Here is a 16,959-nt window from a genome sequence, read left to right as displayed (position 1 = left end):
GCGAGGAAGGCAACAACCACCTAAAGTGGAATTAGTAACGTTTTTTTTATAAATAAATGCCCATGTTTGCTAATCTTTGAAAAAAAAACAAATTTTGAAAAGCTGAGAAAGTTCTCTATATTTTATTTTTTTTATTAACTTTGTTGAAATGACTTTTAGTTGCTACGAAATTGCCATGCAATGATTTTAAAACAGGAAAACCCACTACTTTCTAATGTCGATATCTGAGCAACTAATGGCCCGACTTTCAATGTTAAAAAAAAGAAACATTAGTCAAATTTTCCGATCTTTTCGAAAACAAGTTAGGTTAAGCGAGAGAAGATTGTTAGCTGTCTTAGATGCAAATGAAAGGGTGTTAGTTGGCCTTTCAGGGACAAATAATTTGAGGACCGAAAAACTAGCCAAATATTTCAAGAGTCGTATGAAAACATAAAATGACGTTTTGACCGTGTCTGGACCAAAGAATCTATGTCTGAAACTATTTCTATCGGATTCCTCGGAAAACTTTACGTAACATACTCAAAAACTAAAAGTGTTCATTAACAGGATTCCGAGATATGATTATCGTAATTAAAAGACGCAACTTTTGGTGCCAAAACATTACAAAAAAGGTTTGCTGATGTGGAAAAACGGATTGTTAGCTTTTGTACTACAAAATTACACTAATGAACGAATAACAATGTTACCATTCACACAATCATAACTCTTTGGTCCAGCTCCAGTCAGGGGAAGTCACTGAGCTTCATTTAATTAGTTTTCTCTCTTGCACCAAGTAATTTGATCCAATCTACCGAACCCATCACAACCAGGACGAATAGCTTGGTTTAGTTGGAACTCGTTCGACCAGCCGATGACCAGTCCTTTTTGACCATTGTCCGGTATACTCGTACAATGTAGTGCACACAGCGAAGTTCCGGGTACCCAACATAACTCTCTGTTACCATCGTCAAGTAGTGACAATGCCTTGGCCTAGTCCATTCATTTACAACAAAAGACCAGGCTGGTGGTTCCGTTTTCCACCTCCCCAAATTATGACAAAGAGTGGTCGGTTCTCCAGCTTTTTTGGGAAGCCAACGCCAGAGTGGCCATTATAGCTCAGGTTTCCGGCCAGCTTCCGGCATATCGCCACACGAAATCTTGTTTATTGTTGTCGTGTCCGAGAAAGATGGTCACCGAAAATTGTGGCCTCAAAAGAAATCCCAGAAAAAAGATCAAAAGACAGCAAAAAATAAGAGAGACACGCTGACGCGTGCATGAAACCGGAATGAAGATAGGAAAAAATGAGTGATAATGAGCGCCGACAGCGTACCCTGTCCGGGCGCGCGAAATTTTGTTTTGGTCACAAAACCACCGGAGTCCGGAGACAACTGTTGCAGTCTGTCCCGGTGACCCATAAACGGGGGAGAAAATTATTTAATGGCACGGAATTTTGGCTTCGTCGTATGATACGAGATTCGTGAAAATTGATTTATGATCAGGAACCACGAGATTAAAAAATAAATACTGGACAAATAGGGTCTGTAACTGTATTTGTGCAAATTTGTGACACCAAACTCACCTCCCAGACCAATGTCGGTCATGCTGACGATACACAGGAAAAAACATGTTTTGTTTTACTTTTACACTAAAAGTTATAAAATATTTTCTAAGATAAGGCATTTTTTTCTTAAAACTGCTTTCAAACACACGAGTCGACGATTACTCCTGATCAACATAACCCTCCACAACCCAACCCCGGCTCTAGGTGGGCTTCGATCTAAAAATGAGCCAAAAATCAAATTTTCAGCCAATTTTCGATGTTTAAAAATATGATAATTTTAGAGTTGAAAGTTTTCACAAATAAAACAGACTTTGCCAATGTTTTCAAAAATGTCATGTTTTCCCCGATGGTTTGACACCGATGATTTGACACCAACACCAACCAACTGTTGTTTTGACACCTCTTTTACACGAAGTTCACACAAACTACCAAACGTTTGTTTTGATAGTGTGCGTAAGCGCCGTGTAAAAAGTGACAGTTCGTCACCTCTTAGCTTGACTTTGACCAAACAACGGGGTACACACTGTGTCAAACGAAAAAGTGACCACCCAGTGAGTATATTTAAAATGAAAATAAATATGCATTAACATTTGAGCAGTTCTCTCAGATTTCGGTTATTCGATTTTTTGTATTTTTTCCGGCTGAAACTTTTTGGTGCCTTCGGTATGCCCAAAGAAGCCATTTTGCATCATTAGTTTGTCCATATAATTTTCCATACAAGTTTGGCAACTGGCCATACAAAAATGATGTATGAAAATTCGAAAATCTGTATTTTGAAGGTATTTTTTGATCGATTTGGTGTTTTCGGCAAAGTTGTAGGTATGGATATGGACTACACTGAAAAAAATGATAAACGGTACAAAAATTTTTGGTGATTTTTTATTTAACTTTTGTCACTAAAACTTGATTTGCAAAAAAAACACTATTTTTATTTTTTTTATATATGTTTTAGAGGATATCAAATGCCAACTTTTCAAAAATTTCCAGGTTGTGCAAAAAATCTTTGAGCGAGTTATGAATTTTTGAATCAATACTGATTCTTTCGAAAAATCGAAAAATTGGTCGCAAAAATTTTTCAACTTCATTTTACGATGTAAAATCAAATTTGCAATCAAAAAGTACTTTAGTAAAATTTTGATAAAATGCACCGTTTTCAAGTTAAATCCATTTTTAGGTGACGTTTTTAAAAAATAGTTGCAGTTTTTCATTTTTTCAAATAAGTGCACATGTTTGCCCACCTTTGAAAAAATATTTTGAAAGGCTGAGAAAATTTTAAATATTTTGCATTTTAAAACTTTGTTGATACAACCCTTCGTTGCTGAGATATTGCCATGCAAAGGTTTAAAAACAGGAAAATTGATGTTTTCTAAGTCCCACCCAAACAACGCACCATTTTCTAATGTCGATATCTCAGCAACTAATGGTCCGATTTTCAACGTTAAAATATGAAACATTCGTGAAATTTTCCGATCTTTTCGAAAACTATATTTTAAATTTTTTTAAACCAGGACTAACATTTTAAAAGGGCGTAGTATTGAATGTTTGGCCCTTTTGAAATGTTAGTCTTGGTTTAAAAAAAAACTCGAAAAGATCGGAAAATTTCACGAATGTTTCATATTTTAATATTGAAAATCGGACCATTAGTTGCTGAGATATCGACATTAGAAAATGGTGGGTTGTTTGGGTGGTACTTAGAAAACATCAATTTTCCTGTTTTAAACCTTTGCATGGCAATATCTCAGCAACTAAGGGCCGTATCATCAAAGTTCAAAAGTGTTAAATATAGAGAATTTTCTCAGCTTTTCATTTTTTTTTTTCAAAAGTAGGCAAACATGTGCACTAATTTAAAAAATGAAAAACTTCGACTATTTTCAAAAAAGTCACCTAAAAATGGATTTAACTTGAAAACGGTGCACTTAATCAAAATTTCACTAGAGTACTTTTTGATTGCAAATTTGATTTTACATCGAAAAATGAAGTTGAAAAATTTTTGCGACAAATTTTTCGATTTTTTGAAAAAATCAGTATTGATCAAAAATTTATAATTCGCTCAAACCTTTGCAAAATAGTCGCAGTTTGTCATTTCATGTTAAATCCATTTTTAGGTGACTTTTTTAAATTGTCGCATTTTTTCATTTGTTCAAATAATTGCACATGTTTGCCCACCATTGAAAAAAATATTTTTGAAAAGCTGAGAAATTCCTCTATATTTTGCTTTTTTTAACTTTGTTGTTACTATCCTTAGTTGCTGAGATATTGCCATGAAAAGGTTTAAAAACAGGAAAATTTATGTTTTCTACGTCTCACCCAAACAACTTATCAACGTCCGATTTACAATGTTAAAATATGAAACACTTGTGGAATCAACTGATCTCTGCAAAAAAATCCTTTTTTAGCCATGACTAACATTTTAAAAGGGCGTGTTATTGAATGTTTAGCCCTCTTTAACCTTGCGGTTTCGTTAACCCACCCTTCAAAATTTGCCCGAAATATCGGGGCAAAAAAAATGTTATCAAAAAACTTCAAAATATTAATGAAAATAGAAGTTAAATCAACTGAAAGCAATCTTAAATGCATTTTTTTGCATTGATAATCATATTTAGCATGTTTGAGGTGGATTTAAAATATTTTGAATTTTTCTGAAATTCCAATGCACAGTACCGCAAAACTTTTTTTTTCGCAAAAAATAAAATTTTCGTCAATACTTATATATTTTGGAAACTTACTATTGCAAAACAACTGGACAGATGTATAATGACACTTTTTTCATTCATTTTCATTTGGCTCGTATATCAATTTTAGATCTCCTCCGTGTACGCACGAGTGCAAGCAGCAGTCAAGTGCTCAGTGCTCCATAGTTTTTTCGAAATTTTTCGCCGTAATTTACCGTGATTAGCCGCGAGTTTGCTCCAGCAGCATGCCAAGGGCCGGCCGTGGCCGTGGCAGTTCGAGTGCGGCCTCGAAAACCCGCGAAGTTCGTCTACCGGCCGTGTGCAAAAAGGTAAACAAACCAACGCCGTGTCGACCGCCATCGCGCAGGGAGAGTGAGCGCAAAAGGCATCGACAAAAGTTACTACATCCCGGATATGTTCCGAGATCACCAGTGCGAACCCGTTCCGGTACCTCCGGTGCCACGACCAGTGGCACATCAACATCCGCCAACATCCCCATCAGGAACGAGTTCCAGATGCTGAGCGACGATGAAGAAAACAACAACAACAACACCGACGGTAGCAGCACTACCGACGACGACGACGACGATGATGGTCGTGCACGGAAAAAAGTGTCGACGTCAAAAAAGAACAACTCTCCAGCGGAACGTAGACCACCTCCAATTTTTGTTTTGGACACGTTGGCGGACGATGTTGACGAGTTGCTGGAAGGCCTCGGATATTGTCTGAAAATCGGTAAGTCGGCAGTGCAAGTGATTACACTGAGCAAAAAAGATTTCGACCTGGTGCTTGAAGAAATGAAGCGTAGCAACTTCAACTTCTACACATACGACCCAGAGAAGCCCCCTGTTAAGGTCGTCTTGCAGGGTTACCAAGACCGTCCGATCGCCGACCTGAAGCGACACCTCTCGAACGCCGGAATAAAACCGCGGGAGATTAAAGTGCTCTCGCGCAAGACAACGGTCACGGGTGTGCACACTCTGTACCTGTTGTACTTCGACCGCGGCACCGTCAAGATCCAAGACCTGCGGCGGACTAAGACGTTGGACGGTTTTGGGTAAACTGGCGGTTTTACTCCAAAACCCGACGGACGTAGCGCAATGCCACCGTTGCCAGAAATTCGGCCACGGCTCGCGGAACTGCAACCTCCGGCCCCGCTGCGTGAAGTGCGGTGAATCACACCTCTCCGAGGCGTGCGCACTGCCACGAAAGGCGGACTTGGGGGACAAGGCAGAACAAACCAAGCCGCGCGTAAAGTGCGCGAACTGTGACGGCAACCATACCGGCAATTACCGCGGATGCGTCGCGCGCATGGCCTACCTCGAGGAGCAGGAAAAGAGGAAGAAGAAAGCCCACCCTCCTCAGCGAAGTACGAGCGCAGCCGTTCCTGCAGCTGGACAGCCTACGGTTCCAGCGGACAACCCAGCGATCCCTCCTGGATGGGGGCGTTCGTTTGCCAGCGTGGTCGCTGCCGGTAGCGGCGATGCGGCCCAGCAAGGAGTCACCGGGGAAGATCTCTTTATCCTGCCGGAGTTCTTTGCTCTCGCGGGGGAGATGATGACGCGGTTTCGGAGCTGCCGTAACAAGGCGGAGCAATTTCTGGCCCTCGGGGAGCTGATGATCAAGCACATCTATAATTGATTATTTTTGTCTGTGATCTAGTTTTAAGCTTTCTCTTTATCTATCCTTTTCCCATTGCACTTTCTGTAAGTTTTTGAAAACTTTTTCTTACTCTTGTCAATTCCATAGTTATAAGTAATAATTTTTCGATTGAATTACGATGTAAAACACAGCTGAAAGGAACACCAAAACTCTGTTATATACCTAAATGAACTCATTGTAACTTGGATTATTCACAAATAAAACCGAATTGAATTGAATTGAATATCAATTTTAAAACCTTTTTTTTCTTTTTTTTTTCTCTCCCCCTCGAATTTGGTCAGAGGTGAATCTCCAGAAAGTGTGAAAGTTTGGATAGAATTGGTTTTGAAGTTACCATGTTTCCATTTCTTGTTTTTAACCTATTTTCATAGCCAGGCTACGAAGCCTGAAAAGGCTAATTTATTTACATCGACAAATACTTGCAACTTTATGAGTTCAACAGCATCCAGCATTTATAATGGATTTATCCTTGCCTAGTCATGATGTCATAATTACTCATTCTGTTATACTTTCTCTCTCCTCTGGCAAATGGATTTAAGTCATGCAAACATAGTCGCAACTCAGCAAAAAACTAAACTGCTCTCCGAGACATCAATTAGTTCACCTCACCGTGACACAGCTCGCGCAATCGGCTCAAAGCTCGTAATCTCTTCATTACCCGAGAAGCTCCGCGCACGTGCGTTTCATAGATTGGGCCCCCAAGTTCGGCCATAGGGAAAAGAGCGATTCGGAACGGTAAGCAAATTAACATTCATTATAACGCTATTAAAATTCTCTCTCACTCACTAAAACTCCAATGGTTTATCCAGCGTAAAAGCTTTTCTAGGTTCAAAATACAACAAAAAACAAAGTTTGGGCGGCGCTTCTCCTCTCACCTTTCTAATGATCTCCAAACGGGGGGCTTGAACCGGTTTGTTGACCGTCCACAACGAACTCTCTTCGTCGTCGTCGTGTTTGGCTGTGTAGTTTGGTGTTGGTGTGAAGGTTATCACGGATGCGGCTCAAAACAAACGGTAGCTGAGCCACAATGATCGTAAACATTCCAACATGCAGAGAGTTTGAGCTTGGTTCCGTCATCGTCATCGTAACCGTCATTCGTGCCCGTTGTTGATTTTAGCTCAAGACTGAACTTATCAGAGTGCATTGCAGCCCGGCAGAGCAGAAAAGTTCTCTTCTGTGTTGAAATTCCCAAACATTCTCGCACCGGTAAACATTCACTAAATTTTCAGTACTTTTCTGATGATTGACTGCTGTTTCGGTGAGTAACTAGTACGTATTATATTTCATTTTATTCAATTGCCATTTGATGGCCTCATTTAATTGAACATCGCAGGTTTTAATTTTTTTTTCTAGTGGTGCAATCGTACTGTATTTCTATACTCAACCCTCTACGGTCTCAATAAAACTTGGCAGCAGTTCCATATGTGGAGTTACGACTTTAAAAAAATGGTTGTTTTGCGAAAATCGTAGGTCATCCGTCAAAAACGGGTTGTATTATTTTGGCCTAGAAGTACCCAGTCCAAATTGAAGCAATCCGAGCAAACTTGTTGTGTTAACGGAACAGTTTACAAATTAAGCCAGGGATGGAATAATCTCGCAGTGAGACATTTCAGAAAATTGACAAGCAAAAATTACTCGGAGAATGATTAAAGCCAAATATTAAACATTTTCTTTTATTTATTTTCTGATTAACTTCGACATGGAAAAAAAAAACAGTTTATTGTTTCATTTCATTTGCTTTTTCATGGCTTCTTTTGATTGAACAAAACAAATCGATGTAATGTAATATATTTTTGGTTAAATGCATAGTAGGTTTCCAATGATTCTATCATTTTTTGCCTAACAGTGCACACAACCAGAGTCGGTTGTATGGATTCATAAAATTGCGCTCCTAATTGATTGTAATATGATATATTTCATCACTGCTTTACCTTGCATATCAAACTATTTTGTTAAATTTCAATGGAAAAATTGTTCGACTTCCATGACTGAAATGCATTCAATAAGTTCAAAGTTGGACCGGGACTCGTGGTGAGGGGGTAATCGTGGTTGCCTCTCACCCAGTCGGCCTAGGTTCGATCCCAGTAGGTTCCGGTGGCATTTTTCGAGACGAGATTTGTTTGATCACGCCTTCCGTCGGACGGGAAGTAAATGTTGGCCCCGGTCTAACCTAGAGTCGCTGGTAGGCAGTTGGACTAACAATCCAAAGGTCGTCAGTTCGAATCCCGGGGTGGATGGAAGCTAAGGTGTAAAAAGAGGTTTGCAATTGCCTCAACAATCAAGCCTTCGGACACCTAGTTTCGAGTAGGAATCTCGCAATCGAGAATGCCAAGGCAATGCTCTGCCGCTCGAAGCAAGTCCGTCCCATATGTATATTTGTCAATTTTGAGATAAACCCGACAAAAGTCTTGTTTTAACATCTACTTCAAGCTTATTTAATAAAAAAAGTCATGTTTGTTCTAGAATTTCCAAAATAAAAATGACTTGTGTGCTGTCCCATATGCAAATAAAGGCATGTCAGTTCTTGGTAAGAAATGGCTCACAAATCGATCAAATAAATGTGTATTTTTTAAATAACTCATAGACTATGTCTCAAAGAGTCTATTGAACTTTTTTTTTTTTTTTTTTAACTGGTCAGTGTTTATTTGGTACAATTTTTAAAAGCTATTCTACAATTCAAGTTTGAAATTATCTACACTTACGTTAGAAATAGGATTACTTACAACAAAATGCAGATATTTAGCTACAATATGTTTGGTTCTTTGGGCTACTGGCGCTGATAGTCCTTGTAATGATGGAAACATAAAGTATTCGTTTTGCTTACATTGTAAACGTGGATCGAGATTCCCTAACAAAGAACGAACATAATTCCATACAGTGCGAACTGTTATGCATCTAAACAATTTATGCTCTAGTGTTTCCGCTACGCCTGGGCATTCGTTGCAGTCCGGGTTATCTCGACGTTGTTGTCTGTATAACAAAACATTATGCTGAATCTTCTCGTGTACAATTATGTACCAGTTGGCACGCAGGGTTGAAGCCACTCGTTGATCAGCTAGATTTTTGAAGATCCGTTTCCACTGCCTTCGAGTTTCAAGTATCGGTGGATCACTCTCTCCATCGATTAGCTCCTTATAGATTCCGCTTGAACTGTGATGCCGGATGATCTGCGTTGGAAGTGTTGAAATTTCTAACGCTGGAATCTTAATTTGCGGAAAGGCGGGAGGAATTTGCAGAACAGGTGTGCTGCCCAACAAGTCACTAAAAAATGGAAGCAGAGTTTGATTAGCCAACATTCTATTAGTTAATAATGCAGTAGACTTCAATCCTGGCGAGTGTAGGTTTAGTCCTCCTCGTTCCTTAGGCAGGAACAAAGTTTCCAAACGAATGGGTTGTTTGTGTCCTATCCACAGAAAGTTTCGGTATTCCTTGAGGATAGCTTTCTCGTACTTTTTCGGCAACGGAAACGTTGAGGCAGCGTACCAAATTTTGGATGATACAAAGGTATTCAAATGAATTACTTTCTGCAGCAAATTCAGTGATCTGGATTTGCACATCCAGAGTCTCCATTTTAAGTTTTTTAGAGTTTTCTGCCACGTTAACTCAATGGATTGTTTGACGGAGTCGGTGAACGTTAAACCAAGAATTGTCAGTGAATCTTGGAAGTTGATCCAGGTAAGTACGCCTTCTGTACGTGGATTCCCAATTTTCATTGCCGTTGTTTTCGTCAGATTCAGGACAGCACCGGATACCTCTTCGAACTCTCGTATTCTATTAACAGCTTCAGCCAAGTTGTTGATATCCGCGTCCACCATGCTGATATCGTCTGCATACACGTTCAGAAGACTCCTGCAGCTCCAATTGTTGCCAGCTTGTCGACCAGTGGTTGAAAGTACAGCACGAATAGCAGCATGCTCAGTGGGTCACCTTGCCTGACTGATTTTCTGATTTGGAACGATCTGGACAGCTTACCGTTTATCAAAATATTTGAGAAGGAGTTGGCATAGATTTTCCGTAGAAGGTCGATCAGCTGCGGGTTGAAGTTCATCTGTGTGAGGGTGTAGTAGAGAAAGTCATGCCTCACCCGGTCAAACGCATGGTCCATATCGAATGACACCAGTGTGGCTGACTGTCTTCTATGTTTCAGCGATGCAATCTTGTCCAGAATTTGTGTTGTGGCTTCAAAAATGTTGTGTTTCCCGTTCGAGCATTTTTGGTGTGGAGACAAGACGTGTTCAGCCAGCGGAATCATTCTGTTTTTTATCACTCTCGTTAAAATTTTGTAGTCAAAATTTAATAGAGTAATTGGTCTGTACGCTTTCACTGTGTTTCCGCTCTGCTTCTTTTTGACGAGGACCACAACGCCGTTCATAAAGTTTGAATCGGTATCAGGGTTACGAAGAGCATCATTGATAACGGAAGTGAATTCTTGGCTGATAATGTTCCATGTTTTGTAGTAGAATTCCCTAGGCAGTCCGTCGTCTCCTGGAGATTTCCTGGGACAACTGTTTTTGATGCACAGGAAGATTTCGTTTGCGTCTGGGGGTCGCAAGAGGTCGTCGTTAGCTGCAACGTTGTCAGGGATTCGTCTTGCTGGCTCAAATCCTGCCACAGGTGACCGGTTTGGAGTAGCCGAGAAAAGGGTTTCGAAGTAATTCACAATGTTTTGCTCTATTTCGGTTCCATTGTTGATAACATTTCCGTCCACATCCAGTTCCCTTATCGTCCTGCCCTGTTGATTCTGCATTTTCTGCGCCACGTGGAAAAGACTTGTAGATTCTCCTTGTAGATACGTTTCATTCAACATACGACATCTGTTGGAATGTTCTCTTTGTTTCTGCAGCATAAGCCCTTTAATCCTGTTAATCCGCACAAGCTGGTTATTGTCATTCAAGTGCAGATTGTAAGCTCTACTTAACTCTCCGTTCAAAAGCTCAAATGTGTCACGAAAGTCACGGTACTGAAGAGACGAACGCCATTTTAAAAACGATTTTATTTTTGGCTTGGTGAATTGCATCCACCATGTGAGCCACGATGTGTAATTTCTGCGTTGTGTTATCCAGTATTGCCATTTCCTTGAAAATTCGTTGATTGTGTCTTCATCGTCCAACACGTGAGCATTTAGTCTCCACAGACCTCTTCCACGCGCCTCTCCTGTTCTTGGTAAAACCATACGAATAATCAGCGCTTTATGATCGCTAAAACACGTAACCACGTGTCGTGCAGTTCTCAGGGAATCACGGGTAGATTTTGAGACGAGGAAACGATCTAGACGGGAGCCACATCCAGTGCGAACGAAGGTGAAATCAGTGTCACGTGGGTTGATACAACGCCAAACATCGATCAAATTTAGAGCCAGCATCAATCGGGAAGTCATTTCACTCCGAGGAGTGCCACCGGTAGCGTCTCTGTCATTCACAACGGAGTTAAAATCTCCTCCGAGAATGATTGGACCGGTAACGTTTCAAAGGTAATGTGCACAGGTAGAATTGAAGAAATCCTCGCGCGCATTTCTGTTCTGGCTTCCGGTCGGTGCGTATATGTTGCAGAGAGTTGTCCCGTTTCTTAAGCGAATGACGATTAGTCTACCATCCAGAGAGTTTTCTGCTGTTACATGCTCTACTCTGTTTCCAAGTGCTACTGCCACACCCCTCTTCCGGTGGTCGATATTGAACAAAATTGTGTATCCAGGTATAATTATTTGATCATTTTCAACCTCCTGCAGAAAAGCGATATCTATTTCGTTTATCCTTAGGAAGTTTTGAAGTGCGTCCAACTTTGTTTGGTTCGAAATGTTGTTGATGTTTAATGTTACCAAATTAAAACTATCAGCCAGTGCTTTTGTTAAATGTTACTATCGAAGAGGGGCTGGAGATATTGGCGCGAGAACACAGATGGCGCTGTTCTGAGCGAACCCAACGAGCAATCTCACACACACAGTGAAAACTTTGCCGTTCCCGGTCTCTGCTTTTTGTTTTTTGACATCTGACAGATTACTTTGAGTGTCAGTGTTGTTTATAAACAATATCGATACGCTCACCTGCTCAGACGGTGTTAGCGAAGACATTAACTGTTGATATTCTCCAGATATCCAGCTCTTCGTTGTCTTCAAGCGTTTTCTCGTCATCGTGGCTCTCTTGTAACCCAGCAGGTGAGTTCCCATTGATGTTCTAAGTGGTGAGCGGTGCTGATTGTCTGAATTGATTGGAAATTTTTTGACAGGAGTGGCAGTATCACTGAGCGCTTCGGCAAGACATATACCGGAGCGACTGGAGCCTTTTACCTTTACAAGAAGGATGTCCAGCGAGTGGGAAAACAACGTTGAGTGGCTGTGTATCGGTGAGTTCTCTGTGTGATCTCCATTGATGATAATTGAATCTGAATGACGCGTAATTTTCATTGAAAAAGGTGGCAGTATCGACTTCGGCAGGACATATACCGCAGCTGTTACCTTTGGAAGCTGGTGCGGGCGCAGGTTGATAGCAATCGGTGTTGGCAGTGTATGGTATCGGATGAATCCGTGGGAAAAGTGATGATGACGAAATAAACTTGATTTACTTTTTGGAGTTTAGGCTTGATGATCTTTTCTTCTTTTTGTTTTTCGGCGACGCGGGACGTTTCTTACGTCCTCCTTTACCGAATTCTGTATCCACATCTGACTGTTCCGGAGATTCAACTTCAGTAGCGGAGCGGGACCCATCTAATGCCGGAAGATTGTCATCATCCGATATATCGTTGAGAAGGGCTGACTGCGATCTTGTCCAGGGTCCTGGGGGGCTGATGATGTCCATTGGGTCAGATGGATAGACTGGCGGGGCGTTTGGTTTCACTGGAGCTGCAGGAGTAGCTGGCTGTGCTGGAACGATGATCGGCTTCGCTGGAGCCGGAGGGAATGTTTCCTTCGCCGGCGTCTTGTCCTCATCGTTCGGCACAATCGGGTTCATTCCACCAACAATCTGAGCAAGGGTCAGGCCGTTAGCGCTGTTACCGGACAGTGCCTTCTTGACATCCGAGCACTTGGATCCGATGTGTAGGTTTCTCCCGCAGTAGCGACAGGTGGCGATTTGATTGCGGTATTTTACGTACGCACATTCGTCTTCCATATTCACGTACGAGGGAATCGACTTCTTCAGCTTCATGCGCACAGTCCGTGTACCATTGGGAACTCCCGGGAAAAACTTTTGCCAGACATCATCTTTGATAGATAGCACCTCTCCGAAAGCTGACAAATGTTTGGCGATTGTTCCGTTTGGTAGATACGGAGGGAGGTCGTAGACCTTCACCTCAACGGAACCATCAGCCATGTACAGCGGGATAGCATAGTCCTGACTATCAGCTTATAGGGCGTGTCTTTAGGTGGTGTTTTAGAACTAGAGCTTCGGCTTGTTCTGTGCTTCCCATCTCCAGGAAGACACGGGCATTTGTCATGCTCAGTTGTAGGTTTTTGACTTGTGAGATGTTGAGTTCCAAATTGTCGAAGACGAAGGAGCGTACTTGTTCTAGAGTAATTTTTTCTGGGATTGATGTGAAATCAATCACCAGTGAGTGCTTGCGGTAGCACCGCGCCATGATTGCCAAATTACACTTTGGCAATGTTTGTTTATATCGCACTTTCGCTTTATGTAGCTTTCAATCAGCGATTTGGAAAGACGTCCGTCGATCACAAAGGCTTGCTGTCAACTGACTTAATGAAAGCCTTAAGTTGATGATATTTAATTAATATTTATAGATTTTGAAACGTTATACTCTATACGTATTCTGCCTTTTTTTCTCATGCAAGGGACAATCACGGTAAAAAAAGAAACTACATACCATTGTAACTATTATTTAAAAAAAAACGATACTTAATCCACCTTTAGGTGGTTGGTGCCTTCCTCACATTCATAAAGTCAATACATTCAGTAAAAATAGCAACATTCCCTTAACATGTTTAACAAATCAATTTTATTACTGATTTCTTTTGATGGGGTTCGCAGACCATCAATTTTTCTGGCTCATCGGCAAGGTCTGATAAAAAAAAACCTTTCCAACGAAAGTTCACATGGAAGATTCAGACAATATTTTTATCACAATATCTCAGATCCGGCTTCCAAAAAGTATATAAATAACACTTAAGTGCCAATAACTTTTGATAGGGTTGTCAGATCCTTGATGTTTTAGGCTCATTTGAAAGGTCTTTCAATTATCTAACTAACGATGGGTCGCATGATGGACCCGGACATCATTTTTACTGAAATATCTGAGATCCGGCCTCCAAAAAGTGTATAAATAACACTTAAGTGCTAATAACTTTTGATAGGGTTGTCAGATCCTTGATGTTTTAGGCTCATTTGAAAGGTCTTTTGATTATCTAACTAACGATGGGTCGCATGATGGACCCCAACATAATTTTTACTGAAATATCTGAGATCCGGCCTCCAAAAAGTGTATAAATAACACTTAAGTGCTAATAACTTTTGATAGAGTAGTCAGATCTTCAATGTTTTGGGCTCATTGGAAAGGTCTTTTTAATACCTTTCTGAAAATGTATAACATGATAGGGTTTCTTGCAAAAACCACCCTTTTTACATTCTTCCGGACATACGCCAAAATCGTTTTTTTAGCATAACTTTTGAAGTACTTAACTAAACTTGGTGATTTTAAATAGAGACCTTTGGGACCCCAAGACGAATAGAATGAGACTAATACGGTCAAAATCCGTTTATCCAGTCCGGAGATAATCGAGTGACAATTTTTTTTTGTCCACCCACCTACACACATCCACACAGACATTTGCTCAGAACATGATTCTGAGTTCCAACGCAGATTGCGGTCAATTTCAAGGGTCCATATGCTAAGACGTGTACTCAAATATCTCCTCTCTCTGCAGCAAAAGAAATTGACTGTCTCGTCGCCGGTTAAAGTTTCATACTCAGGAATAATACTAAAACTATTCGTCAAACAAGCATAGCCTGAAACAAACATACATTCAGAAATTTTATAAAAAATGATTCAAAAACTACCAAAACAAACCAACAGTTGACAGGTAAATTTATGTTGTAAATGTTTAAGCCTACCTTGATAACCTGACAGACTTGCCTTTATTGATGGAGAAATAAAGTCAGGTCAGTCCCAGCACGAAAATTTACCCAATTAACCTATAAATTTTAACTTTTTCAAGTCAACATTGGAGTAGGGGTATTATTTAAACCAATATTGAAATAATTGTTGAAAAAAGATTTAAAAATTGTTGGTTAAAAATGTAAAAAAGTGAAAAAAATTTCGAGCTTCTCATGGCGTTATCGCAGCACTCACTTTTTACATATGGGACGGACTAGATTAGAGCGGCAGTGCTGTAGAGCAAATAATTTGATTTGAAGTTCAAAGTTGCCTAACAGGTCATCAACAGTTTTCAATTCTACAGATACACACAAAATAGAGATTTATCATGAAACTTTCAAAACATCATTAAAAGATCCAAAAGATGGGTGTTTTTTTTTTTACTTTCGTTCAACCATGGCTAAAATTCCTTAAAAACGTGGACAATTTGAAAAAGACTTAAAAATCTAGCAAAATAGTATTCGATTTTATGAATTAATCAGCTGGAGAATTTAAAATTAAATTTTATCTGTTTCTTGATAGATTTTCATTGTTTTCCCAGCTAATGGTTTTCATTTTCGTAATGTGTTTTTTCCACCATTAGCTATTTAAACTTAGCAAGGGATTTTTTCGTATCACTTTTATTTCAAGTTGTATCACAATCTCTGCAACACAATTTCGATTCAAGTTATCCGGAAAGTAACAAACATCCATCCATTTTTACGATCTCACCCTTATTGCAACACGATCGCGCAAGATCACTCATAAAACCAAACCCTCCATAAAACATACTAAACTCTTTCAAATAAGCTGTCAAACACATAAAACACTCGTCTTCAATTAAAAGCACGGCCGCTATTACGAGCGCGCGCGCGCTAACCATTTCGAACCTTTGCCTCTTTCTCTTTCTGTGTGTTTGCCGAAACCTCTTTCTCTCGCGATCAAGTCGCGATCATCAATCTCTCTCTCTTCTGCAATCATTAGCAACCATTTCTCCGTTGTGATCGCGTCGCGTTGTGTTGTTGCTAATGACGACGGCCGATGACGTTTGCTTCTCTCTTTCGCTAACTCTCTCACTCTCTTCTTGTTGTTTGTTGAAAAATTTCACTGCTTTCTTCTCGTCTCGTCACATTGGCCTTGCGTTGGCTGAGTTGCGTTGCGTTTGGTGATCTTGGTCTTGGCCTGCTGTTCCACGTTCGCCAGGTTTATTTGGCTGGTGAAATCGATCGAAGAAGCACGCGCGCGCTCTCGCCCACGTTTTTTCGTTCCGGGTTGTGTGGTTTTAGTAGGCTGTCATTCGCGCGTTCCGGGCCATCTCTCCCTCTCTCTCTTTCGTGGCATTTGGACGTTCCGCCGCGAACCTAAGGTTGCGTGTGTGTTGCGTGCGGACTGTCACGTGTTTGTATTAGTGGACCATCACCACCCCAGCAGGAGCCGGAAGTGACTACGTGACATTTGGCAACGGGATTAACTGTGATTGACAGAGAAATCGGCTGATTAATTCCGGTGGCTTTTAATGACGTGTATTTGAGTGGATGCTGCGGTCTTTATTGTGTTGTTGATGTTGGTGGTATTTTTGTTTGTTTCCGAAGAAATTCGGTGAAGAAATTTGCAGAAACGACGAGTTTTGCATGGCAGGAGCCAGCTGCAACTTGCCCATGGTTGAGTGTTCAATGTGAAAGGATTGGAGAGAAATCTTGACGAGTTGTGAAACGTTACGATCCGGAGGATTGGTGTGTGAGTGTTTGCGCAGACAAAAGTGAATGTTGTAATTGGAAATCTCCGAATGAGTGGACGGATTTAGTCATCATTCAATAATTATTGTCATAAAAGCAGTTTTGGAAGTGTATCATCGTTGCGAAATTATAATCATCTTAGGTGAGTTAGCTAATCCAGAAAATCGATTCAAATCTCACTTTATGTTTTTTTTTTAAGTTCCAAAATTAAATAACACATAGCTAGGTTTGCTGATAAAAGGTAAAAATAAATGAAACACATTGTTTTCAT

General features: G+C 40.4%; 2 protein-coding genes and 1 long non-coding RNA gene across 3 annotated transcripts in view; 2 read left to right on the top strand and 1 right to left on the bottom strand.

The window, feature by feature from the left end:
* Positions 1 to 7,018, bottom strand: part of LOC119769566 (heterochromatin protein 1-like) — a 43,217-nt gene extending 36,199 nt beyond the window's left edge. The window contains exons 1-2 of the mRNA XM_038262486.1: positions 6,922 to 7,018; positions 6,750 to 6,832 (exon numbers count right to left, since the gene is read on the bottom strand). Coding sequence (XP_038118414.1) covers positions 6,750 to 6,832; positions 6,922 to 7,018 — 180 coding nt within the window. The remainder of the gene's footprint in view (positions 1 to 6,749; positions 6,833 to 6,921) is intronic.
* Positions 7,019 to 11,888: 4,870 nt separating this feature from the next.
* LOC119765180 lies at positions 11,889 to 12,387 on the top strand. Its single transcript, XR_005276546.1, has 3 exons — positions 11,889 to 12,025; positions 12,097 to 12,213; positions 12,283 to 12,387. It is a non-coding gene; the product is annotated as an uncharacterized LOC119765180 (long non-coding RNA).
* A 3,686-nt stretch (positions 12,388 to 16,073) lies between these two features.
* The window catches only part of LOC6039067, a 118,417-nt gene continuing 117,531 nt past the window's right edge, over positions 16,074 to 16,959 (top strand). Inside the window, exon 1 of the mRNA XM_001848693.2 lies at positions 16,074 to 16,830. The gene's annotated coding sequence lies outside the window, so the exon portion shown is untranslated. The remainder of the gene's footprint in view (positions 16,831 to 16,959) is intronic.

Source organism: Culex quinquefasciatus, chromosome 1 (genome assembly GCF_015732765.1).
Source record: "Culex quinquefasciatus strain JHB chromosome 1, VPISU_Cqui_1.0_pri_paternal, whole genome shotgun sequence".
NCBI lineage: Eukaryota > Metazoa > Arthropoda > Insecta > Diptera > Culicidae > Culex > Culex quinquefasciatus.
The sequence above is the reverse complement of the archived record's forward strand: the minus strand, read 5'-3'. Positions and strand labels throughout refer to the sequence as shown.